The 26314-nt window shown below is 41.7% G+C and overlaps 1 protein-coding gene across 2 annotated transcripts in view; it reads right to left on the reverse strand.

Moving 5' to 3' along the window:
- The window catches only part of KCNH8 (potassium voltage-gated channel subfamily H member 8), a 156963-nt gene that overhangs the window by 21112 nt on the left and 109537 nt on the right, over positions 1–26314 (reverse strand). For both annotated transcript variants that reach the window (XM_083577680.1, XM_083577679.1), the window contains exons 8-11: positions 23165–23362; positions 19070–19269; positions 17720–17969; positions 15620–15834 (exon numbers count right to left, since the gene is read on the reverse strand). In XM_083577680.1, coding sequence (XP_083433806.1) covers positions 15620–15834; positions 17720–17969; positions 19070–19269; positions 23165–23362 — 863 coding nt within the window. The remainder of the gene's footprint in view (positions 1–15619; positions 15835–17719; positions 17970–19069; positions 19270–23164; positions 23363–26314) is intronic.

The raw sequence follows: 26314 nt of genomic DNA on the forward strand, positions 1-26314 counted from the left end.
AAAGCATCTGGAAGAGTCACTCTAAATTGCCTCCTCAAAGTTGTTGCATCTGCAGGGTGAAATGCACAGGTACTTTTATGGTGCCTTTATGTTTTCCTCTGCAGGGCAAATAGCAGCTTGGGAGATAGAAAAATGAGACAGGGAAAAGCTTCTTTACCTTTCTGGCACCCTTGGCCCTGATTTAATTTGTGCTCCAAGTGGCTGTTTTTACATGTAATGGTGCTTTCAGATGGATGTTCATTGTGGGATCAGTGCTCCCCATAAATGCAAGTTTTTGCAGCATCCTCACAACATGGCTGGCATCAAAGCCTAGCCCATATTTCCCCCCATTTAATTTGGATTTACCATTTCCCGGGGGAAATCTGATTAGTAATAAAACAAAAAACTAAACTAAACTGTTGCCAACGACCCATTTGCTGTATTGGAACAGCCCATTTGCAAATTAACCCATCTGGAAGTAGCCTAACCAATCCACAGACGATCCCAATTGTGTATTTTCCATGTTGCATCTCTTTGCATCCTTATAGGGCAATGCTATAATGCATAATAAGAGACAAGTCCCACTGGATTCTGTGGGAGTTACTCTCAGGTAAGCTACTTCCGGGTAAGTAGTGTCCAAGCCACTGCTCCACATCAGCTCTGATTATATTTGAGATGGTATTGTTGTAGCCCAATCCTACACATCTTTACTTGGAAGTAAATCCCACAGAGATAAATGAGAATGACCCTCAAAGCAAGTGTGTCTGTAGGCTGCATATCTGTTTTGTTTTCCATGTCTACAAATTGTACCTCTCTGGGAATTTATATTAATAGTTGATAAATATTTCTCTCAAAAATCTGCAGAAATGGAGCTTGAGTTGCTTGTTTCTATAAGTGAAGCATTTGGACAGAGTATGAGAATGAATATTTAAGATATAAAACAATACTGAATTCATTGAGCTCCCTGTGAAGGGTGATAGTCGCCTGTGTTTTCTGTAAAAGTCTTTTGTCTCTACTGCCTCTTCTTTGTCTCCAAACAGAAAGCAGTCACACAGACACAAACAAGGACAAAGACAGACGCAGTAAAACTGTAGGAAATTTTAAGGCCACAGAATACACATAACCATGGTTACACCTTTCTGCCTCTTAGTGTATTTAATAGAAGATGCATTAATTGTGAGAGGAACTGCAGAGATGCCCTGATTTCTTATCACTTTAATACTTTTTAAAGGATGCTAGGAACAGGCTTTGCTTAACCCTAAATAAGGAGGTCAACATGGAGGAGATAGAAATGTTTGATCAAAAGAGAAAAGCAGGCTTTGATTTTTCTGATCACAGGAATCGGTCTATTGATTCTAGAAGAAAAGTGTGAGAGACAGACCAAATAAACACAAAGCAACAACATTATCAAACCTTTGCATAGATCTTCAATCACCAGCTTGTGTTATTTAACTCAAATGTGTGACTCCACAGCAGGGTGGGAAACTAAAACCCAGAGATGATTCAGCGGTAATTCAGTTTTCACCAGGCTCATACCTTCTTCCATGTGACGCCATTGTGGTATTGAGAACTAAAGCAATCACCAGTAACTTGGTCCACACTGACAGTCATAAAATATGTTAGGGAGAACGAGCATGTGTGTTTATGTGAGTGTGTGCTAGTTCTGGGGTGATCCTGAGAAAGTGGGAGCAGCTATTTTGTGAATGGCCACCCGCTTGCAACAGTCCATTTTGTGGTCCCCATATCCTTTTCTTTAAAAAAATCCTTGAAAGGTTGAGAACCCTGTTATGGAATGAACTAGTATAATGGCAATGCTCATCCTTTCTAGTTCTCTACAGATAAAATGGGGGGGGGGAGAGACACAAATCTGTATAACAAATTTTTTAATTATTCCATCTTTAATATTAAAGAGTACTCAAATTATATTATTCTACCCTTTGACAGCCATATTGGACAGAGCTATGCATCCATTTTGAAACAGCTTCGCTCATTTCTTATTATTAATATTCTTATTATTAAAAGGTAAAAGTCCCCTGATAGTTAAGTCCAGTCGCAGACGACTCTGGGGTTGCGGCACTCATCTTGCTTTACAGGCCAAGGGAGCCGGCGTTTGTCTGCAGACAGTTTTTCCAGGTCATGTGGCCAGCATGACTAAGCCGCTTCCAGAGCAGTGCACAGAAACACTGTTTACCTTCCCACCGGAGTGGTACCTATTTATCTACTTGCACTTTTTTGCGTGCTTTCAAACTGCTAGGTTGGCAGGAGCTGGGACTGAGCAATGGGAGCTCACCCCATCGTGGGGATTCAAACCTCCAACCTTCTGATTGGCAAGCCCAATAGGCTCAGTGGTTTAGACCATAGTGCCACCCACATCCCCTTCTCTTATTGCATTACTATGTATAAAAAAACCCTCCCAAGTATTACCCTCTGTTCTCATTCATTTGATTTGAAAGAGCTTTGGCTGGTCATCTTGATGTTGTATTCAGACCAAAAGAAAATGTGGATATATCACAAAGAAGGACATTTAAACCTTTTCATATGCACTTTCATAGTTGTTCTATGTTTTGTATGTCTGCTAATCTGGGGTGGGGGTTTGCAAAAACACTAACCCAGCCTTTGAACTGGATTTCCACTCAAATTGGAATGGTAATATGCTTAGTATTAAGAAGTACAAAATTCTGTTTGTGAATGTTGGCAATATGAATGTAGATCAAATGTCATATGCTTTGTTCCTAGGGATTTTTCTGTGTGGTAATGGAAAATATGTGAGCATATAACAAGGGATTACTGTATCACCTAAAAGCTTAGTGACTCATACATGTTCATCTCTCTCTACTTTCCTTTGAGTGGGAGGATATATGTTTTATTTTTGAATGAAATATGTAAATCCCCAAATTGCATCCTACTGAGACAAATGCGATCTGAAGGACCTCTTAGGTTAGCTATAATTGTTACTGTAACTAAACTCAGTAATTGAATATAACATTCCCAAGACAATTTTCTAGTCCAACATCTCCTGAATTTTAATTTTTCACTTCATCAGCTTGCTCAGCTTCTGTTCAGTTTGATCGCATTTTATGTATCTCTGGCGGACGAGGGAACTCCTAAATATTCGAGCACTTCCCTTAGTGCCAGCAGAAAAAGTAGTATAAGTAACAAACAAACGAAAAAACATGTTTCTTCTGCTTCTGAGCTGACAGTATTCATTGTATTTTTACAGGGATAGAAAAGTTAGGTCCCACAGAAATACAGTTGTGAATGTATGGAAAGTTTACTGGAACGGCACACCCCCCTCACTGCTGCATGCACATAGACTCTTGTTCATCACCTCACACAAGCCATCACTGACACTGAACAGGGGTATTTGTATCCATTCAGCTCCCCATCTCGCATTCAATGTTCCGGCAGGATTGGAGAGAGAGGGAAAGTTGGATAGAAACACACATCTTTATATGTAAGGTAAGGTTTATATGGAGCTTATATTGGGACGCAGGTGGCGCTGTGGTCTAAACCACCAAGCCTTATTGGAAGGTCGGTGGTTCAAATCCCCATGATGGGGTGAGCTCCTGTTGCTCTGTCCCAGCTCCTGCCAACCTAGCAGTTCGAAAGCGCGCCAGTGCAAGTAGATAAATAGGTACCACTGCGGTGGGAAGGTAAATGGAGTTTCTGTGCACTCTGGGCTTACGTCATGTTGCGCCAGAAGCGGTTTAGTCATGCTGGCCACATGACCCGGAAAACTGTCTATGGACAAACTCTGGCTCCCTCATCCTGGAAGTGAGATGAGCGCCGCAACCCCATAGTCTCCTTTGATTGGACTTAACTGTCCAGGGGTCCTTTGCCTTTAGCTTTTTACCTTACATGAAGCTATAAGGGCTCAACAAGACCTGATATGGGATATACATATGATGATTAGGCTCTCCTATGCTTTATTCTTTTCTTTTCTTTTTTAAATCAACCAACCATGTGAGGCTGCTTGCTTATTTATTTATTTATTTATTTAATCAGCCATTTCTGACCTATCCTTCTCCATATAATCCCAGGAAGGATTACAGTACAATAAAACATGAAAACAACCCTACAATAAATGGTTCAACACAGAACATAAAAAATATAACCTACCCATAAAAAATACCCAGGGAGCCACAACCTGGGATGCTCACTTTCAGGCACAATGTAACTCCTACTATTCCCCACAAAGCCCAAGCAGATGGATGACTTTTCACTTGGCACTGAATCAATAAAAAGTATCCTTGCTTTCTGTGGCATTCCCCTGATCTAAATTGCACCCATTTGAAATAGTTATTAGCTCCATTTGGGGTATGAGGGAGGAAAGAGACAGCTACTGATGTTGTACACATTTCTCATCTACCAATGCCAATCCACATCCCTCCCCCCCCACACACACACCGGGCAACATAACTAACAGCAGGCTAAAGTTGTGATTTAGGTAAGGGAAAGGGTTAAAGCACTCTCTTCCCAGGGCTGCCTCTCTGATCACATTAGAAGCCCCAAGCAGCTGCTTGCATATTAACAAAAGTAGGAATGAAATAAAACGAAGCCTATGCTAGTAATATATCTCCTGCGTCGTGTCTAGTTTGGTTCTAAAGCAGACATTTATATAGATGGTTTAGTGAAGATTAAAAGCAAAGCAATAAAATTGGATTCCAAACAAGCATGGCTATTTAAAAAAGAGCTGTTGAAACACTCAGTAGTTTTGGCATCACAGTCAAGTCAATAATTTTGCAGTATAAAGTAAGCTGCAGCAGAAGGGGGGTCCAATGCCAATAATTTGGGTGGGAAATGGTCCAGCAGTAGATCTTGAATACATTTAATGGACTGCACCATCTGTGGTACAATTTGCAAGTTGTGTATATTGAAATGTGTATATTGAAGCCATGTCATACTTTTGCATAGGGTTGTTACACTAACAGGGTATGTGTATATATATATATATAGACTACAGCTGTGGTAGAAGCAATTTTTAGTAGCGGGCAGAAGTGTCGAAAGCTTTCCCTGTTAGCCATTGTTTCCAGTCAAATTTTCCACAGCATCTCCTGCTGCTGAGCTCCTGATTCATGCATCTGGGACTCTGTGGGCAGTGGGGGAGCAGTTTGGGCAGAGAACTGAGCTGAAAGGCAGTCAGTGAGACCAGGTTTAATCACTCTCCCTCTGGTTTTCCATTCATAGTGCACTTTAATGCACTTTTAGGCCCTTCAAGTGTCCCTATTTTCCAGGGACGTCACTGATTTAGAGAAGCTGTCCCGGTTTCTGATTTGATCCCAGAATGTCCCACTTTTCCTTAGGATGTCCCTGTTTTCATTGGAGAAATGTTGGAAGGTATGGAGTTATCCGAACCACCACCACCCCGAACCATCTGAAGGCAATCCTGTATAGGGAAGTGTTTTTTAAAAAAATGTTTAATGTTTTATTATGTTTTTATGTGTGTTGGAAGCTGCCCAGAATGGCTGAGGCAACCCAGTATAAGATGTGTGGGGTATAAATAGTAAAATCATCATTATGGAATGGGACGACCCTATTTTCACCGGAGAAATGTTGGAGGGTATGCACTTTTCTTTAAAGAAAAATGCAATGCATTACATGCAATGCATAGTGTGTCCCTAAAATACATCACATCCACGTCTAACCGAACATATATCAAAATTCCAAATGCTTTAAAGCAGTGCTTTCTAAACTTGGGTCCCCAGCTGTTTTTGGACTACAATTCTCACCATCCCTGAACACTGCTAGCTAATTGGGGGAGGGGGGACATTTTGGCAACTACTGGTCTCTCCATTGGTAGAGATCAATGATTCATAGCAGCTGGGTGTTGGAGCTTCTAATCCAGTGCAGCAGTCAATAAGTATGGCTTCCTGTTAGTTGGGACAATTTATTTACCAACCAATACAAGTTTATATACCAACCAATACAAGTTGTTACAAGTGAAAAGAACCCAATGCTATCAACTGTTGCACAGCACTGGGAAAGTCTAGGACTGAACTGATGACTTTACACTCCCTGCATTTCAGAAGATAATAGCTATGTTTGGATGTAATTCTAAACCATAGTTGATAGCTATGTTAATGAGTCTTGGGTTCACATGGTTCCTCCTTCCCCTCTTCTCTTCCAGTGCAGCAACAAGGAAGACAGGAAGCATTCACTTTTGTTTTCAGCTAACCACAGTTTACTGTTTTGTGTGAATCAGAACAAACTATGGTTAGGTGAGGGAGAAATTTGATTCTGTTTGCATTTAAAGACAAACTTGTGAAATTCACAGTTTCAAAAAAAAAAAAAAATAGAAAAGGTGAAAGCAAATGACTGTTTAACAGACTGTGATGTAGGTAGAGGTGCTTTGTCTCAAAGACAAAGTTATTAGCTCTTTCAAACTAAAAACCACAGTGCAACTGGGATTCTCTTGGACTTCTGAGTCATTTGTAACTTGCTACAGGCAACCAGGCAAGTGGCTGATTACAAGCTTGCCCTCGTGCCCTTTGGTTTTATAATCCCATGATTTTTGTTGTAAAACTTGTGCATAGGACTACAACTCCTCCTTTTGAGTCTGTATGTTCTAGCTCTTCCAGGGCTATTGTGATCAGAACAGAATTGTGTTTAGATTTAACACACACATACCCCTCACTCTCACACACAAATGCCTGTTGAACCTAAGATGTTTTTTCTGGCCGAAGGGCTACTTGGCTCAGTGCTTTATAACCTCCTTGCACCACATTTTAAAAACACAGATAAGCCTCTTTGCTGGACTATGGATCTCCACCCCCCTTGTCCAAACATGTAACCCTCTGGCTAAGCTTTATAATCTGGTGCCTCATGTAATAATCCTAGGAAGCGAGGTGAATGAGGAGGGAGAGAGTTCAAAATGGTTTAAAAGCTAAAATTAATAGTTGAGCTTTGTCCCTCTTTCAGTCACCACAAAGCCTAGGGTTGCAAACTCTTGAACTAGCATATTTAGTAGCATATCTTTAACAACAATTAGGAGGCGATGTAATTTAGCTTCCTATTACAGTACAAAACACTTTCATTTTTTATTTATGTGTATCAAACATCTGTTTTAAAAGCTGGCCAGATATGTTCCGCCCTCCTCTGCTGCCCAGCCAAGCTAGAGAGCATAAAATAATTACAAGGAAGTATTGGGGGGAAGAGTCCTGCACAAAATTTGTAAACCTACTAAACAGTAGGTTAGCTAAGTTACACACTTATCCAAATTTTGATTTGCAGTCCTCCAAATTATGCATAAAAAAAGAACCTATTAGTTAAAAAAAAACTTACAAAAATGTTTTGCATCAGGACAAATTGCTTGCAAAAAAAATGTGTACAGTAGTCGAAACTGCATACAAAAATAACTGTCTATTAGGAGAAATTAGCACTGAAGAATTTTCTTGGCGATTAAAAGTATATATTAAAAAATACTGCAGAAATGTGGAGAACTGGATTTAAGATTGGAAAAATGAGAAAGTGAGAGAACCAGAATCAACCCATTCCTAGTCGTAAAGGTAAAGGGACCCCTGACCATTAGGTCCAGTTGTGACCGACTCTGGGATTGTGGTGCTCATCTCGCTTTATTGGCCGAGGGAGCCGGCGTACAGCTTCCGGGTCATGTGGCCAGCATGACTAAGCCGCGAACCAGAGCAGCGAACCAGAGCAGCACACGGAAACGCCATTTACCTTCCCTCCAGAGCGGTACCTATTTATCTACTTGCACTTTGACATGCTTTTGAACTGCTAGGTTGGCAGGAGCAGGGACCGAGCAACGGGAGCTCACCCCGTCGCGGGGATTCGAACCACCAACCTTCTGATCGGCAAGTCCTAGGCTCTGTGGTTTAACCCACAGTGCCACCCGCGTCCCTATTCCTAGTCATAGTCTACAGTGAAAGACCCATGCAGGATCAGAGTTCTGGATTTCAGCCTATACCAAGCATCAGTCACACAGCTACATCTTCAAAGTGAAAGAATCCCACTTGCAAGCAATGAGATTTGTGCACACATTATTGTATATGCAATGTGAGAACCATTCAAAGACAGCCAGGATCTTTCTTTTCCTCTTGGCTATATAATACTTATTATTTTCAATTTGTAAATATTTGGTTTTGTCAGTGCTGGGCAGGATGGAACACATGAGTGCTATTTTTAGTGCTTTGTAGGAAAAGCATTCATGCTAATTATACATCCTGTCTGCAGTGACAGATCTCTACATATTCAAGCAAGCCATCTTTCTCTCCACGATGTGACACATATTGATAGTACCTCACTGAACCAAAAGGAGAGAAGTCATGCTTCCCTCAGAGGTTTTCATCTTCCTTTGGGACTTCATTAAAGTTTGTGGAATGCACAGAAGACCTCTGAGTGACTCAGGCTGCTGCAACGCTTGGTGTTAAGAGATGAATCAAATCTCACTGCGGCTACAGGGGAAAGGTGTTATCATTCTGTTTCTGGGGGCACAGTAGTAATCTCACTTGGCGTCATTTAGCAAATGAGTTCATGGTTGTGCTATCACATCCCATGGCAAAACCAGAAAGAGCCAACAATGAGCTCTCTCAAAACTTACTTCAAATCTTGCCATAGGCTTAAACTTACTTTAACTTTTATTTTGCAGTAAGCTCTCATCACAAATACTCTATCCGTGCCATCTCTACTCCTTCCAGTTTAGTACTTAAAAATATATAAGGACCTTACCCTCTTCTATTGTGCTACATGCACAGCTATGAAGAAGAAGAAGAAGAAGAAGAAGAGGAAGAGGAAGAAGAGTTTGGATTTGATATCCTGCTTTATCACTACCCGAAGGAGTCTCAAAGCGGCTAACATTCTCCTTTCCCTTCCTCCCCCACAACAAACACTCTGTGAGGTGAGTGGGGCTGAGAGACTTCAGAGAAGTGTGACTAGCCCAAGGTCCCCCAGCAGCTGCATGTGGAGGAGCGGAAACGCGAACCCGGTTCCCCAGATTACGAGTCCACCGCTCCTAACCACTACACTACACTGGCTCTCTGAAGCTGAAGCCAATGATTCACAAGGAATGGGGTTGTTCCTAACCTTGTCCATGTCTGCTTCTTAGCCGGTCCTCACTGCTGGGAGCAGAACTACATAAGAGGAGAGTGACCCAAGAACTCTTGGGTGCAGCAAGGTGAGTTGTCTCCATTCCCTGACAATGGCTGAATGTACTGCAATGGGTTCGATGCAGAGGCAGGGTATGCATGTTGCTATAGCCTGACATATGGGAAGGGAGGTTTCTAGTACAGTATAGTGTCACCCAGCGGGTAGCCTATGTTCATTCCTCCAAAGGCTACATCTCTGAAGGACCAAACAGGAAGGGAAGAAAAGCTGTGGTAAAGTGAACAAATAATGGATCCCTCCCCAAAGTATGTAGAAGATGGAACTATTTTATTTGAATTCTTTTCTCATTGGCTAAAGGAGTAGCAAAGATTAATTACTGGAGAGAATGACAGCATTTGGAACTTATATGCATCAACAGAAGTTGAGTTTAGGCTGGGCCAGGGAGGTGATCAATGCCGCTTTACAAGAGGGGGTGGTCCCTGGCTGTTTGAAGGAGGCAGTGGTAAAACCACTCCTTAAGAAACCTTCCCTGTATTTGGAAAACCTAACTATCTACTGGCCAGTTGCTAATCTTCCTTTCCTGACCAAGGTTCTGGAGCAAGTGGTCGCAGACCAGATCCAGGCACTTTTGGAAGAAACTGATTTTCTGGATCCACTTCAATCAGGGTTGAGAGAGACAAATGAAAGTGTGGGATCGAGGAACGGGAAGTAGGAAGTTAGGTCAGCAACCCTGAGAATACCAGTCTAGAACAGAGTTTCCCAAACTTGGGTCTCCAACTGTCTTTGGACTACAACTCCCATCATCCCTAGCTAGCAGGACGAGATGGAGACCCAAGTTTGGGAGACCCTGATCTAGCATCTGAGGAAAGGTCAGAAAGGTGGTCTTGGGAGTTTGGAGGTTCTATGTCATCTCCATCAGCCTTACTACAGCTGCATTGCATCCAAACATTTGCAATGGAGAATGTATGGTCTTGCCACAGCAAAGGCCTGACCAACAACCAGCACAAAGGTATTGTAGTGACATATCCAAACAGTGGGTGGCACAGGTCACTCCCAAAATAAAATTCCAGGTGCAGCTCTCAAATGTAACTAGGATGTATGCCATTCAGGAAATACAGAAACCAATAATGTTAGTGTTAAATCAATTTGCCACTCTACCAGCAATCCATGTAAAGAATGCAGGGTGGATGTTAACAAGGTTTCCTAAGCTGTCATGTGACTGCATTTAAGCAATCTGCAAATGACAGAGACGCACCAATGGAAGCCTTTAATAAAGACAATTGCTATATAAAAACAAAATAAAAGAAAGCATTGTGTTGGCAAAGCACACACGGGCTTAGTTTAAAGGAATGATATAGAAGCTTGTTTGTGCATGCAACTGAGAGGGAAAGAGATATTCTTTTTTGCATTCTTGAACTATCCCAATAATCCACAGGGAAAGAAGCACAATAACAGTGCTAGACTATAGGTACACACCTCACCAGCTTCAGATAACACTGCCAACCACTTGGGCATTGATGTTTCTGCCAGCGTCATCAGGGTCCCTTGAAGCATTCAATTCATGTTGCCATTTTTGTTGCTCTTCCCCAAGAGGCTGATACCAAATAATCTTTCTGTTATTTTCCATCTTTTCTTACCTTTCTAGGCATATTAAAATCAATCTATCTAAACCAGCACACTCACAAGAGAATGCTTGCAATCTCAGCTGAGTTTCCCAAAAAAGACATCTAACTTAACTGCTCGTTCACCAGTACGTGGTAACAAATACTTTATGTAACTGTCAACATTCAACAGATTTCAGATTTTCAGTGTTAACATGCATAGTCCTCTGAAATTTTCTTAGTTTGCAATCCCTCTTTCACTTACCTGGAGTAAGTTCCATTGAACACAATGGGGCTTACTTCTGAGGTACTGGATTGCACAGCACATATGTGCTTATTTTCCATGGAGAGAGATAATCTCCATATCACAAAAACTACAAAGATCTCCTTTTTGATTGGGGGGGGAATGAAATAAAAAGAAACTCAAGCCCCAACACGATTACTATATGTGAATTAGCCAAAATTCTCTTATTTTTTGTGTAAAGGAAAGATTACCTATGTTGGACAAAAACACTGGAGAAGAAAAGATCAATTCTTAATGAGGAAAACCACCATAAATAGCTTATAGGTATTATACATATCTAGTGAAAAGTTATGCATACAACTAGATATTATATGTACCTGGTGAACAATTGCTAAATAATCTAATCTATTTTGAGGGTTGTCATAAAAACTCTGAGCCATAAGACTGGTGATTAAATGTGATGACCATTAATGAGATGGCTTTTTTCCAAGTACTCATTAGGTAATCAGTGCCACAGAATATTCTTCATAGACTCTAGTCAGTATCTGCTTGAAAGTTAACGTGCCCTGTACTGCTGATCGGGAGTTCTCACATTTTGCTTACTCATGAAATCTCAACAAATATAACCAAGTGCATCTGGCAGCACTCATTTTTGTCTTTCATGCGAGTAGGGTTGATCAAAAGAAACAGGAGGAAATAATAAAGTTCATGCAAGGCCATTCTATGATTTAAGGTTCCTGGGGGAGGAGTCCTAGGAAGCAGAAAAGCTGAATAGTTTTCTTACATTGCACTAGCATATGAAAAGAAAAGAAAAAGTGCAACAAGAAGTGCACTTTGCCTTTTGGATCAAACAAGAAAGTCATCAGGAAAGAGGACCACCCTCCTCTCTGCCCATATCTTCTGAGGCATCCAGCTTCAAAATGGACTCAAAGCACTTGCTCCAGGGTGCAAACTGGTGGAAAATATTTGGAGAAAATGCAGCAAAATTGCCTTCTTTGGGGAGTTTTGCAAATCAATTTAACATTGAATTCTGCAATATATACAATTTAGAGTGCAGTCCTATACATGTCTACTCAGTTGAATTAAGTTTATTACTAAATAAGTAAAAATAGGCTGCATGAGTTCTTCTCTTGCAATAATATTTATGCTACATAGGGTAATTGTCTCTGCTGTTGTGCACATGACTGTTCTTTTTGTATGCATACTAAGGAAGTAGTATTAAGAGTTAGATTTAGGAGAAGAGAAGAAGCAGAAAGACTATGTTGACTATCCATTAGAACTCTACTGTGTATTGCAGAACACTAGATAGACAGATTGTTCTAGTTTTATTAATATTGAAGCAATCGTGGGTGGATTTCTAGTTCTTAGGGTTCTTGTGCCATTACACCAAGGGTGCCCAAACTTTTTTCAAAGAGGGCCAGATTTGATGAAGTGAACATGCGTGAGGGCCGACCAAAGTTGCTGAGATTTTTTTAGGATTTTACCCCAGAACATATACTGCTATGGGGGCTGGATTAAATCGACTGGCGAGCTGAATTAGGTCCCCAAAACGGACTTTGGACACTGTCCTCCCCACTCCTCCAACTGCAAATAAGATGAAACAGTTTATTTAGCCCCTTTAAAAAATAACCAGTTGTCCTCACTTGTCATTTCCTATTATATATACTGAGAACTTCCACTGGGGCATGTCTGCTCCTGGATGCACCATATATGAACCAGTAGAGGTCAACGGGGTTGCTTATCTGCCCTTCCAAGGTTGAGCATCAATGCTGGTTCCTTAGAGGGTTGAAGGGCAGAGCTCTCAGCATGGTGTGAGCACAGTGGCAGAGCCAATCCTCCATTCCTGCCACCATTCCTGCACTGCGCCAAACTCCCTGAGCCGCTCAGGAACCAGCAGCAATGCTTGGTGTTGGGAGCTGTGTGCTAAATTCTCCACACTATTTTTTTTGGAAGAGACAGCTTTCATCGCATTTCTCCAAGGGGAGGAAAATATATCTAACAATTTCACAGGGGTTGGACTCATCACAAGCAGTAGTAGCAGCCCAGCTTCTTTCTTTCCCCCCTAATTTTTTTTAAAGGGGGCTATCACAGCAAGTAGCAGCAACAACAATTATCCTGCCAGTCTGCTCACCATTCTGAATCATTCATGATGCCCCAGGTTTAGTATCGTTCCAGATCACTGGAGCAGGATTGGAAAATGGCATTCACCATAAAGAAATGGTGAAGATACTCTGGGAAAATTTCAAGTGTATATGTAATAAACAGGAGGTAGGGTTGAATTTTATATGCCTGTTGTCTTTGTCCATGGAGTTTTCTTGACAGGGATACTGGAGAGGCTTGCCGGTTCCTACTCCAGGTGGATCACGTTTGGTCAAAACTCTCCACTATGACCTGTCCATCTTGGGTGGCCCTGCATGGCATAGCTCATAGCTTCTCTGAGTTATTCAAGCCCCTTTGCCACGGCAAGGCAGTGATCCATGCAAGAAGATCAAACCTATCCATTCTTAAGGAAATCAGCCCTGAATGCTCACTGGAAGGACAGGTCGTGAAGCTGAGGCTCCAATACTTTGGCCACCTCATGAGAAGAGAAGACTCCCTGGAAAAGACCCTGATGTTGGGAAAGATGGAAGGCACAAGGAGAAGGGGACAGCAGAGGACGACAGAGGACAAGATGGTTGGACAGTGTTCTCGAAGCTACCAGCATGAGTTTGACCAAACTGCAGGAGGCAGTGGAAGACAGGAGTGCCTGGCATGCTCTGGTCCATGGAGTCACAAAGAGTCGGACATGACTAAATGACTAAACAACAACAACAGGGTTGAATTAAGAGCATCTCCTGAATCATGTCTTCTGAGAAATTTCAGCTCAATCTCAGCAAATCATATTGATGTATAGGCACTTTGTATTGCTTCACACACCACGGTTTTTATGGGCACACATTACAGTTTTCATGGGTACACATTGTGTACCTCCTAAACCATGATGTCTGCAGCATATACAGGTGTGTTTGCAGCGCACACATATTTTTCTCAGAAAACATACTACAGAAATCTGTTACTGGCTTTCAGTTTAGCAGGTGATGAACAGAGGTCTTTAATGTGTCCCCTGTTAAAAGTGTAACATGCGAAGCATCCCACAGGTGTTGATCTAGCCAATTAGTTTATGCAAATACGTTCTCAGTTACAAATGCCTGGGAGGAACCTAAACAACAGGAAACTTCACAAAAATCTAATTAAAGTTCAGCATAGATAGCTCCGATAACTTTGCTCTCATATCAGGACACCTTGGCCTTGCAACAAATCTGTGAGCTAGGCCGTCGTTACTTACTTATGCAAGTTAGTGACTAATTTCTGATTACTCATGGTTAGGATTATGCTGTATTGAATTCATTGGGGTTTACTCCCAGGTAAGTGGAGTTAGGATTGCAGCCTAAGCACTGGCAGAGGAAGGGGTGTGTGGTGGGTGCGGCCCGCCCTGGGTGTCATCCCTGAGGGGGTGACATCACCACCCTGCCCCCTGGGATGCTCGCCGTGGGCAGCGCCTTCCTGGGATGCTTGCCCTGCCCCTGTGGGTGGCTAGCCCTGCCCCCCGGGTGCACAGCATGCGTGCCGCTCTGGGTGCCAGAGCAGCTAGCTCCGCATCTGAGCCTAAGTGGTGTCTTGTAGGGAAGAGCAATTACTTTCTATGCCAGTATCACAATTCCATGGGAGTGGATGACACTGGCACTGGAGGTAGTCATGAAATCATGACATCTGCCCCTCCCACACAATCTTGCTGTTTGAGATTTACCAAAGAGGCAAGGAATAAAGCCACAGAAGCAGAAAGACACATTGTTCTCAGAGCCAACCCTGAGACGTTCACTATATTAAGGACTATGTGGGGTAGGGTGGGGAAAACTGTACCATGTTTTTCTCTCAAAAAAAAAAAGCACAATGTGAAGAAAGCACACAGTTTATAGGATGTGCAGATAGGAGCGTTCCAAATATTTCACGGCATGAATTGACAGGTTCTAGTGTATTAGAAAAATGGTTGTATTATTCCTTGGGCGCTAGGAAGAAATCTCTAAGATCTAGGGATTGCAGTGTTCAGTTTCATTAGATGAAAAATAAAAGGCATGCATACAACTCTTGAACTTCTGATGTATGGCTTTTCTCTGCCTAGTGGGTTTTATTCACTGTTGTAGTTCATGTACCTTAGCTCTGAAAATAAGCCCATTAATGACCATGTGTGGAGAACTCTCAACAGACCCCTGCTCTTTTAGGGCTTGTAGAGTTCAGTTCATCTTAAAAGCCATCATAAATTGCAATTCTCCCTTGTGTATGTACGTTGGCAACATTTTCTTGTATTAAAAACTGAAACAACTCTCTAAACTATATTAAATTGCAGAGAGAATTAACTCTTACTTAGGATGTAAAATAGAAATGGTTTAATGTTACTTTGGATTAAGGTTTAGCAGGACTAGCAAATATTTGAAAATATAAGCACACAAGGACAAAACCCACACCAAATGAATAATTTATATAGAAGCATAGAGGAATTTGTATCAGACCTATAAGTCATTATCAATAATTTGATTAAGCTGTGTCTGAATTGTTAAGTTGGACCCAAGCAGAATTCATTTGAAAATGAACACTATACATATATTTTTACTCTGATGTACATATGAAGGAGAACTGCTGAAACACAAGAGCTAATTTTAAAGCTGGAAGTAACTGTAGTCCTATTAAATCTACTTACATCACTTTCATGGCCTTCCCGAAGATTATATGTGAGATCATGCTGAATTTCTTCAACAAACTTGTGAGCATATTCTGGGTAAAGGTCTAACACTTCAAAGAGTCCTTTGAGAATTATACATTGGAGGTCACAGTAGGTTAGGGCTTTCACATCAGCGTTTGTTTTAATCACTTGGTCCTTAATTGAGAGATTTGCTCCAATTAAATCTCCTTTACCTAAAAGAAAATACGAAAGAGGAGAGCAATAATTATTCATGAACGAATTTTCGACTTTGCTTAGAAACAGAGAACAGCTTAAACAGATCGTGCGGAATACACAGGGACCCAAATACAAAGATTCAGAACTATTAAGCTTCTGTAACTAAGTTGAAACTAGTGGCTCTGGGAATTCTGGTAATTAATAATAATGGGAGGAGTCAGTAAGGATGATAATATGAACAGCACAAAGCTGCTGACTCCTATGGTGCACACACTAATGGTTCCAATATAGCCAAAGAAGAAATTTTGTAATTGCTTCACTCAGGTGTATACTGTTACAATCTAGTTGAAGATCAGTGTAAAATAAAATGAAATGCCATGTTTTTTGCTTTGCAGTTGGAACTGTCATTACTTTTTAAATCTCTGCTTTCCTTACCTCGACTGAAAGAAAGGCATTTTGCAAAGAAACACGGATTAACTGTTATTAAATACCCTCTTCTATAACCAAAGCAGAAATTCTTAGGTATAAGAAAATTTCAGTATTCTGAATTTTGCTCAAAGATCATATTGGCATTTTATATGGGGATGGTTTGGTATAGCATGGTGTCATATTCATTGCCATATATACTCCCTGTTTGGTAGTAGAATATAAAATAAGAATAAAGCATTGTTTTTTGTGCTTGAAGTAATTCTGGAAATTATTAGTTATTCTAAGAATTACACTCTATATCTAACTGGGGAAAGGATTTCCCTATCCAAACCTTCCCACTTTTAACAAGTGATCTAGATCCACACCTGCTTACACTTGAACATGGTTCTCCTGCATGTGCAATCTCCCCTGCGCAAAACAATGGAATGAGCCAATACATGCACACAATGGGGCTCACATTGGCCCAAATCCACTGAAATAAATGGAAGGGAGGCACAGGAGACTGGGAAATGCATGCACACTTTGTGAACTAGAGGATCCAAACTTTTTTCAAGGAGGGCCAGATTTGATGAAGTGAACATGTGTGAGGGCCACCCAAAGGGCCGCCCAAAGTTGTTGACCTTTTTTTAGGATTGAAGTTGATTGAAGTTGAAGGGGAGAAGTTTCCTCACTGGGGAAGGAAGTTCCACTGTGCCTTGGAGAGCACCCAACACTTCTGCTGCTGCTTCCCATGTGCCAAGGAAAGTTTTATTGCAACTGCAGGTTAAATTAATTGGATGCAGTCAACGAATGCCAAAGGACACTAGTATCCCAATGAAAAATCCTTAGACAGTAGTATGAATCATACCTACCATTTTTTTGTATCTGGCATGGGTTGCAAAGGTCACACAAGCCAAACTTACTGGGGCACAGGTTCAGCACAGCAGTTCTTGTTCTTACTAGAGTTGACACAACTTGATCTATCAGCTAACAAGGATCAAGGGTATCTTGAAGGAGCAACTGAACCCAAGATCTGCCAAGATGAGCAGAGTTTGGAATGGGCCAAATTTTGGGTGAGTCTGGGCTCAGCCAGAGATATGCCAATGTAAATCCTGAATTCTGGCTCAGCCAGGGCTCATTCAACTCATCCTGAGAAAGGAGCATTCCAAAGGATAGGATGGTGTAGGCGGGAACTTAATCCTATTCCAAACTCCATTCACCTTGGTCACTTGACCTAGCAACCCAGCAGAAGCCATACTGGCAGAAAGGGTGGTGAAATGTCTTGGTGAATCATGCTGTTTTAAAATCTGGCTTGGGCTGGCTCAACCACCAGTAGACCCTCTGCAGAACAAAGCTTGGACAGTAAGTCACACCAGCATAGTTTACCTTGGTATATATATCATGGAGACTTTGTATAGTTTCAATTGCTCTAACCATAAATTTTTTTAACTTCACTCTCCATCTAGCAATAGTATAGCACATCCAAGAACTTACCTAGAATTGCCAGCACCATGCTGTCTTTTAGAACTTCCATGGAACCTGAGCACACAAAATAGATAGCCTGCAAGGCATCTCCCTGCCGGAGGAGGTACTCCCCAGGAGCACAAAAGGAGGTTTTGATATGCAGAGACAGAGACCTGAGGCACCCGCGGCTGGCACACTCAAAAAGGGACAGCTGCAGAATCTCCTTGTTCAAGTGCATGGTGATGTCAGAGCGCAGCTCATCAGGAAAGTCCTTTAAAAGCTATCCAGAAAGGGGGAGAAAGTTTCCTGTTAAATTTCAGTAAATCTACACCTTTATCCATTTAGCTCCTCTAGTTGTCATCTTACAAAGTCAACTGTACGATCACACTTGAAATACTGTGTGCGTTTGTGTTCACATCACCTTTAAACAAAATACAGAGCTGAAAAAGTTTCTGAAAAAGTTCAGCTCAAGGGGCTGAAATGTGAATGCAAAGCTAACTTTGTTGCTCCATGATCCAGCCGAGAGCAACTATTGAGGGGCTTCCCAGGCCAGCTGACCACCAAATGTGCCTCACGCTGGCCTGGGAACTGAATAGTACTCCCTGCCCAATAATTGGCCTATCATGGGCAGGCTAATCAGCTGGCTCCACCCCAGGGGCGGGGCAGGGTGGCCTTCAGGCTCCACCCCAATCCACTTGCTATTTCCTGGCTAGATCATGGAAGTTGCTTGAGGCACCTTCCACAAAAGCACCCAACCATTGAAGGCACCTGTGCAACAAAGTTAGCTTTGAACTCACAAGTTTATGTATTCAGAGGTATCCTGTTAAAGGGATCCAGAAGGAGTCGCTTCCGTCCAGATGCCCAGGCAGGGGCTAGGGCCACAGCACTCCTCAGAGCAGCAACCCCACAAGGGGTCCCTACTTGATGTGTGTCATAGGCCCCCTTCGCCCCAGGTTGATACCTTGACAGGTATACCCCAGCAGGCGGGCTGGTGGTTCAACGGTTATGCCCAATGCCTATGCCAAACCTCTACATCCGTAATCAATGAAATTGTGGCCTAAATTGACCCAAAATATTGCCGTCTTGTATGTTTATCGGGGAGATGGTCACAGGTTGAGGGAGGCACCTGGTTCACACAATTGGTTGCTCAATCTGTCCCACAGTGAGTTTCTGCTAACACAATTGTCGTGCTGAATTCCTCTGTTGCGCAACATTAAAACTCCTGTCACCTAACCCTCTCACTAGCGGATAGAGAATGCTGGATACCACCCTATGCATACAAGTAAGATTGTTCCAGAAATACAATGTCACCAAATGGCAAAATAAAACATCACCAACATTGTTGATTTAAGAATTTATAGCTAGAAAGACTCTGATTACCTCATTGGAATCTATTCCGTTATTGACAGACCAGGTGGTTTGGAAATATTCAAGCATCCTTTGCTTTAACTGCTGTGGTAGGTGATGGACCCTTATGAAATCCTTCAGGTCCTTGGTTCTTGTGTGATAAAGGGACCACCTGGAGTACATCCTTTGAATAATAGCAGTCACATTACCAAACACCAAGGCATGCATCAAAGCTGTAAAAGAGAGAAACCGTACTGAAGCAGAAAAGAGACCCCACTGTTGCCAAAACTGATGCTGGAGTTACAGGAAAGAAAGAACTTGCTCACTAATGATGGCAACATAATAAAAGGCAAGCAGCAAATGATCTGGAATGAATAAAGTAAGTTTGATAGTGAGAATCAATGACTGGCTCTGCTCTGCTCTGCTCTGCTGAGAAAGTAGTTTGGAAAATGTAGAGAATCATAAATGCTTTTGTGATATTTCAGTTTAAAACATACTAAAAATCAGAGGACATTCATGAATATTATTAAAACACCAGGAAGTCGGTATATGCAGAATGCATCTTGCAAATTTGTCTCAGAAGAGAGCAAAATGAAAATAAAGGCTGGAGAATTAAAATCTACTATATGCTACGTATACATTTGCTCAGCCAACCTATAATTTGAACCTGTAATAAAACTTTCAGTTTGTCTTTATGCTGGTACTTCTGCAAGTTGCACAGTTCCTACTTGGAAATGTGGGGCAGCAGAATCTAAACCCCCAGATCTGCTGGGTGAATACATTGACGAGCTAATATTTTTCCTAAATCTTATAACATAAAGATTTTTCAAACTATCTTTCTCTTTCCTGGCATATGCTGCCACTACTTCCCCACCCCTCAACAAATGAAAATTCTTTCTTGCTTCTACATTACATTCCTGACCCAGATAATAACTGTAGTCCACAGAGAGAACTAAAACTGAAAGAATATATTTTATCTTCCTAGAATATTGTTATTGTTTTTTTAAAAAATAAAAAACCTTAATATTTTAAACAACATAATATGTGTTCCTTATCCATAGGTAAAAGAATTAAGGTTATTTCTAATTTAGTAAACTGCACTCCATGGCATTTTAAACACTGATCTCAGCCTATTAGAATTAATGTGAGTTTTGCCATTGAGATCCAGTCAGAAAAATGTACCTGAGAGTAACTTGGATTTCTTCTTGACTATTTCCTAACTACGTCCCCAGTGACCAGTTCCATTCTGCTCACTTCCCTTACATTAATATTATTATAGGTTTTGCTTAGCTAATTATGAGAGTAAATCACATAAAGTTTACTCATCTAATTAATAAGACACTGCTCCTCTTTCAGCTGATTATAATCACAGCTATTTGTTTTCAAAACAGAACAGGGATATTAATACAGCTGGAAGGAAGGCTGTTTTTCCTCATTCCCCAGCTCCCCTCCTTTTTGCATGAATATTTTTCTCAGTGTTGAGAAAATCTCACACTGTCAGCTTTTCAATTCCTTCTTAATGAGGAAGCTATAACAGAGAACAGCCATGCAGGCTAGGTCTGGGGTGAACATTAGGTAATGATAAACATTCAGCACCAAATCTAGGACAATCAGTTCAATATCACAAGCGGCTTTACATAATGGGTTATTAGTAGATTACTTCAGTGTGATATTTGATAGCAGTAACTTTCTTTTCCAGTGCTAACTCAGGTTTGTTTGTTTTGTCTTTTTGTATATTTCTATTGTATTCAGCAAGCTCTAGGTTGTTGGGTTCTCCTTTTACTCATGGTGGGGACATGAGTGCTGCTGAACTAAAGATCACAGCCATGCAGCGTGGTTCCAAAGCAAGATTTGAACAAAACAAAGGTCCGTATAGTTAAAGCTATGGTTTTCCCAGTAGTGATGTATGGAAGTGAGAGCTGGACCATAAAGAAGGCTGATCGCCGAAGAATTGATGCTTTTGAATTATGGTGCTGGAGGAGACTCTTGAGAGTCCCAAGGACTGCAAGAAGATCAAACCTCTCCATTCTGAAGGAAATCAGCCCTGAGTGCTCACTGGAAGGACAGATCCTGAAGCTGAGGCTCCAATACTTTGGCCACCTCATGAGAAGAGAAGACTCCCTGGAAAAGACCCTGATGTTGGGAAAGATGGAGGGCACAAGGAGAAGGGGACGACAGAGGACAAGATGGTTGGATAGTGTTCTCGAAGCTACTAACATGAATTTGACTAAACTGCAGGAGGCAGTGGAAGACAGGAGTGCCTGGCGTGCTCTGGTCCATGGGGTCACGAAGAGTCGGGCACAACTAAACGACTAAACAACAACAACATGTAATTTAAGGGTACAGCTGCTGGGAAGAGGGCAATGACCCATTAGTATTTGGGATGTTGTGTTGGATGAGTTTCAGTTAGTAAGGCTTGAGGATATGGACACGGTGCTTGTATTGTTCTGCACCTTGCACTCTGGTCTCTTGTGTCTATTGGCTGATAAAAACTAGCAGGGAGGGGATACCTAGCTGGGCTAGGGAGGTGATTGCCTCCTTGTGAGAGGGGGTGGTCCTTGCCTGCTTGAAAGAGGCAGTAGTAATTCCACTCCTCAATAAATCCTCCCTGGATTTGGAAAATCTAAGTAATTATTGGCCAGTTGCCAGTGTCTCCTTCTTGGGCAAGGTTCTTGAGCAGGTGGTCATGGACCAAGTTCAGGTGCTCTTGGAGGAAACTGATTTTCTAGATCCATTTCAATCAGGGTTTAGGCCTGGTTTTGGCACAGAAACTGCTTTGGTCACCGTGTATGATCACCTCTGTGCCTTCTATCAGCTTTGGCTGGTGGGCTCAGCTGCATTCCTGTCTGGATAGGGATAGCCTAATTTCTGTCTATGCTCTGATAACCTCTAGATTAGATTACTGTAGTATGTAGTATGTGGGACTGCCTCTGAAGATGGTTTGGAAACTTCAGCTGATGCAGAATTCAGTGGCCAGGCTGCTCACTGTGGCAAGGTGGTTTTAGAATATGACGCCAATGCTGGCCAGACTGCACTGGCTGCCAATTAGTTTCTGGGTCCAATTCAAAGTGCTCCTTTTGACCTATAAAGTCTTAACAGCTCAGGACCACAATACCTCAAGGACTGCCTCTCCTCATATGGACAGTCCTGGACCTGGGATCATTATCTGAGATCCTTCTTTGTATGCCTGCTCCACAAGAGGTCTTGAGAGTGCCAACACGAGAATGGGCCTTTTCTGCAGTGGCTCCCCACTTGTGGAATGCTCTCCCCAGAGAGGCCCACTTGGTACCTTTGTTACATATTTATAGGCACCAGGCAAAATCTTTCCTTTTCCATGAGGCCTTTTGGGTAATTAAACAATTTATGAGCATTTAAACTCTCTTTCTCTGTGTATTGTTTTTGTTTGTTATTATCACATGTATTTTTGTGTTTTCGTATTGTAAACTGCCCTGTAATCTTCGGATAAAGGGCAGTATAGAAATTTACTTAATGATAGTAACAATAACAACAACTTGTTTATCTGTAGCATGCCCCAAACTCTTGCTTTTTAAGGATGGAGTCTAAAGTTCTGTGCTGCACGATGAATATTAATGCTTCACTCGACAATAACTACAACAATCACAGCTGTGTGGTGTGAAATTTGCATGGCTTAATTAGTTAAGCTGCAATGTTGTCAGTCTTACAGCCTAATACATAACAAAATGTGTTTTTTTATAATGTTTTCTGACGAACCTCAGCATTGCTTTAAAAAGGCATCACTGATTAGTTTACTATTTAGAATTTGGTTTAGTTTGTACTGAGGTATGAACTGAAAATATTCCCTCACCCCCGACCAAATGTTGTTACTTTAATAGAAAATTAGAGTTGTTCTCAGACTTTTAATAAGAACAGACACTGCTATTTACAAATGGAATTTCAATATCTTAATGTAAAATGACTCCAACCAGTTCTATCACCAGTAAGAACAACTGCTAAGTGTTCTTCTTCCTATGTTGACTCTGGAAGGCACATGGCTGCTCCTACAATTATTAACCCTTCATGGTGCTGTTGCATGCACCATAGTTCTGAACTACTGCATTCCTACCCCCACCCCAGGTTCTTCCTTCTGCACTTAATACGTTTACTTACCCCCTATCAGCATTGTGCAAATGGAAAAAATCTTTTCAGCATCAGTGTTGGCTGAGACGTTACCAAACCCAACGCTGGTGAGGCTGCTGAGGGTGAAGTACAGGGCAGCAATATAGGCACTTCTGAGGGATGGGCCTCCTGATGTATTATTGCCAAGGTAGGGAGACTCCAAACGTTTTCCTAGTTCATGAAGCCAACCTGAAGTCAAAGAAACATAGCCTGTGATCAAACTCCATGGAGCCACCATTCTGTTGCTTCATAACACCTTGAATCCAGAAGATAGGATGTTTGCTACTTGATTCTGAAAACAGTTAAGTGCATCCACTTTCAAATATCTTACCAATCACCTGCAGTCTGATATAATAACTAAGGACACAGGAATTATTTCTACTATGAAGATGACACATTTTTAAAAAACAAACAATTCTACTGCCTTGGCTCATGAGACAAGTCTCTGTACTGATGTAAGATGTTCCAGGTTGACTACCAAAATGGTAAGTGCATGTACATCCCACTTTTCCTTCAAACTCCCTATCAAAACCCACCTCTCCAGTGGAAGTGTTCAAGTGTTCTGCTCATAAAATGGATGGTAGCACTTCAGACTGCAGGCAGATGGTCAAATTCTTGACTGCTCCTCTGTGTCAAAAACTAGACAGCACAATAACCAAAGAGTTGGCATAGAACCTTTCTCCCTGATCTACTGTTCCATTTGCAGGGCTTGGGTCTACATGAAAGAGCATTCGAAACTGAAATACTTTCAAATCCAGAAGCTTTTTTTTGGGGGGGGGAGTTGTTATTTGACATGTGGCCTGCATCTTACCAGATCATTTCCCCAATCTTCCATACCCTCCAACGTTCCTCAGATGAAAATAGAGACATTTGGATTCTGTGTTTCTGTTGCTGGCCCCGCTGGAGTTATCATTCCCAGACAACTGGCCCTCATTGACTCCCCCCCCCATTTTGCCCCCCCCCCCAGCATTTTCTACCAGTGGAAGGGCAGCACCAACACCACTAAACCAATGGAACACAGCACAATTCTTTCCAGGGCAGCGGCAGCCATGGAGAGACAATGGGATGCTCCCTCGTAGCCACTGCCACCAGAGCTCAGTGTAAGCACCAGTTCATCCTCCTCCCTGAGCTTGGCGGAGGCACCACTGGCAGGGGAAATAGGGACATTCTGGGATCAAATCAGAAGCTAGGGTGGCTTTTGTAATTCTGAGACTGTCTGAAATATACTCGGAGTCCTGCAGTGATTTCATGCTCTTTATTGCAGTTTGTAAAACAGTGATTGAATTTCCCCCCCAAACCTCAGGCCTTTATATACATTATTTACACAATGAGTCCCGTCTGATTGGCTGATTCTGCTTCCCTCCTGGAGCCTGATTGGTCTTCTCCTGCAGGCCAATCAGTTGTTGCATTCCAGGATCCTACCTGCCTATTGTTCAAGCTTAGAACATAACACTGTCCCTGGAAAATCGGGACACTTGGAGGCTATGCATCTTCTTGTGCATGACCTGACTAGAGCTCATCCCCTCAGGCCACACTGCATTTATTTATTTTTGTACATTAACAGCCCACCTTTCTTTCATCATGAAACCCAAAGCAGCATGCATGAAGTTCCTAGACAGTCTCCCATCATTTCACTGAAGTTGGGGTTTTCTGGGTTTTTTTTAGTAATTTTGCTAAAAGTAATTATTTCTTTTTCTCTATGTCTGTTCTTAAATGCTGAGGTGGTTGGTGGTATTACAAAGGAAAGCAAAAGCATGAAAAGGAATCAAAAAACCGAAGGGGTCTTTTAAGAACATGAGCCATTGTTAGGGAGCAATTTGATTCTTCTGAGTAGCTCCCTTTTCGTGTTTTGAAGTTTTAAGATTCCGAGTATCACACAATGGAAGCATAATTTGGCATTCTGACCTATTTCGAACAAATCTTTGTGGGATTTTCCTGCATGGGGTTTCTATTTTTGACCTGGCATAAAGCTTGAATTTGCTGATTTAAGCACAAAGTGACAGATAGAAAGACAGAAAGCTTTAGAGTTTAAAAACACTGCTCTTTACAATTACTCTGTCTGTTCGCGAAAGCTCCTTACAATATGTCTTTTACAAAGTGAGCGAAGTTCTTCTATTTGAAACACCAGGCGGTAAATTTGTGATAAAACAACTCATAATAGTTTAAATGACCAGAGAGTATATTTTCTTGTTGTAAATCAGGATACATACAGTAGTTGAGTTCTTATTGTCTAACAAAACATGTGTAATTTGTTAACAAGCTGTACCACATGACAGTTAGAAAGAAAATATTGCAGAAATAGTGTTCATATTGCCCTAGAATAGCTTTCCCTCGATTCCTGTCTGTGCCTCATACTTTTTGAAAGCTCATTATTAACTACATATGATAGTTTGATCAAGTGTGAAATACATTAAGAACAGAGTATGCACACACAAAACCCTGAGAATGCTGAATTCTGGTCTCGATGTAAACTTCTATGGGAGCAAGACAGGGCATGTGACCCTCTATCAAGGACAACTGAAGGCACCAAAGACTCCTGAGAGCTATGTGCTGGCCTATCAAACCACAGAGGACTAAGAGCAATGACTAAAGGGAAAGTCAGCATTGTCATTGTGTAGCAAACAGATCCTTGAGACCAGGGAACAGAACAGACTACATCTATATTCTCCTGCAGTCCTTGACATTTATTGCCTTGTACTGACCCCATTGGTTTGGGTTTTCATTAAAACAGTCTGTAAATAAGCTAATAGACTGTATTGTTCATTCTGGAGTAATAAAAGTACAAGAAGTGAAGGAATCCAACTACTGGCTGCAAGACCCTTTGATGGCATCTTGAATAAATGACAGATCATGTCCTTGAACTGGTCTCTGGAATGATTTGGGCTTCCCCCAGAGAATCCTGGGAACTCCAGTTAAGCATGCTGAGATTTGTTAGGGGACCTCTTTTGACCCCACAGAGCTACAATTCTCAGAGAGAGAGGTTTAACTCAATCCATCTTCCCACTGAACTCTGGGAATTGTATTTCTGTGAGGGGAGTAGGTATAGCCTAACAACCCTCAGCATGCTTAAGGAACTACATTTCCCAGGATGCTTTGGAGGAAGCAATGACTGTCTATAAAGTTGTATACAATGGTACCTCA

Source organism: Podarcis filfolensis (genome assembly GCF_964270895.1).
Source record: "Podarcis filfolensis genome assembly, chromosome: 12".
Lineage (NCBI taxonomy): Eukaryota > Metazoa > Chordata > Lepidosauria > Squamata > Lacertidae > Podarcis > Podarcis filfolensis.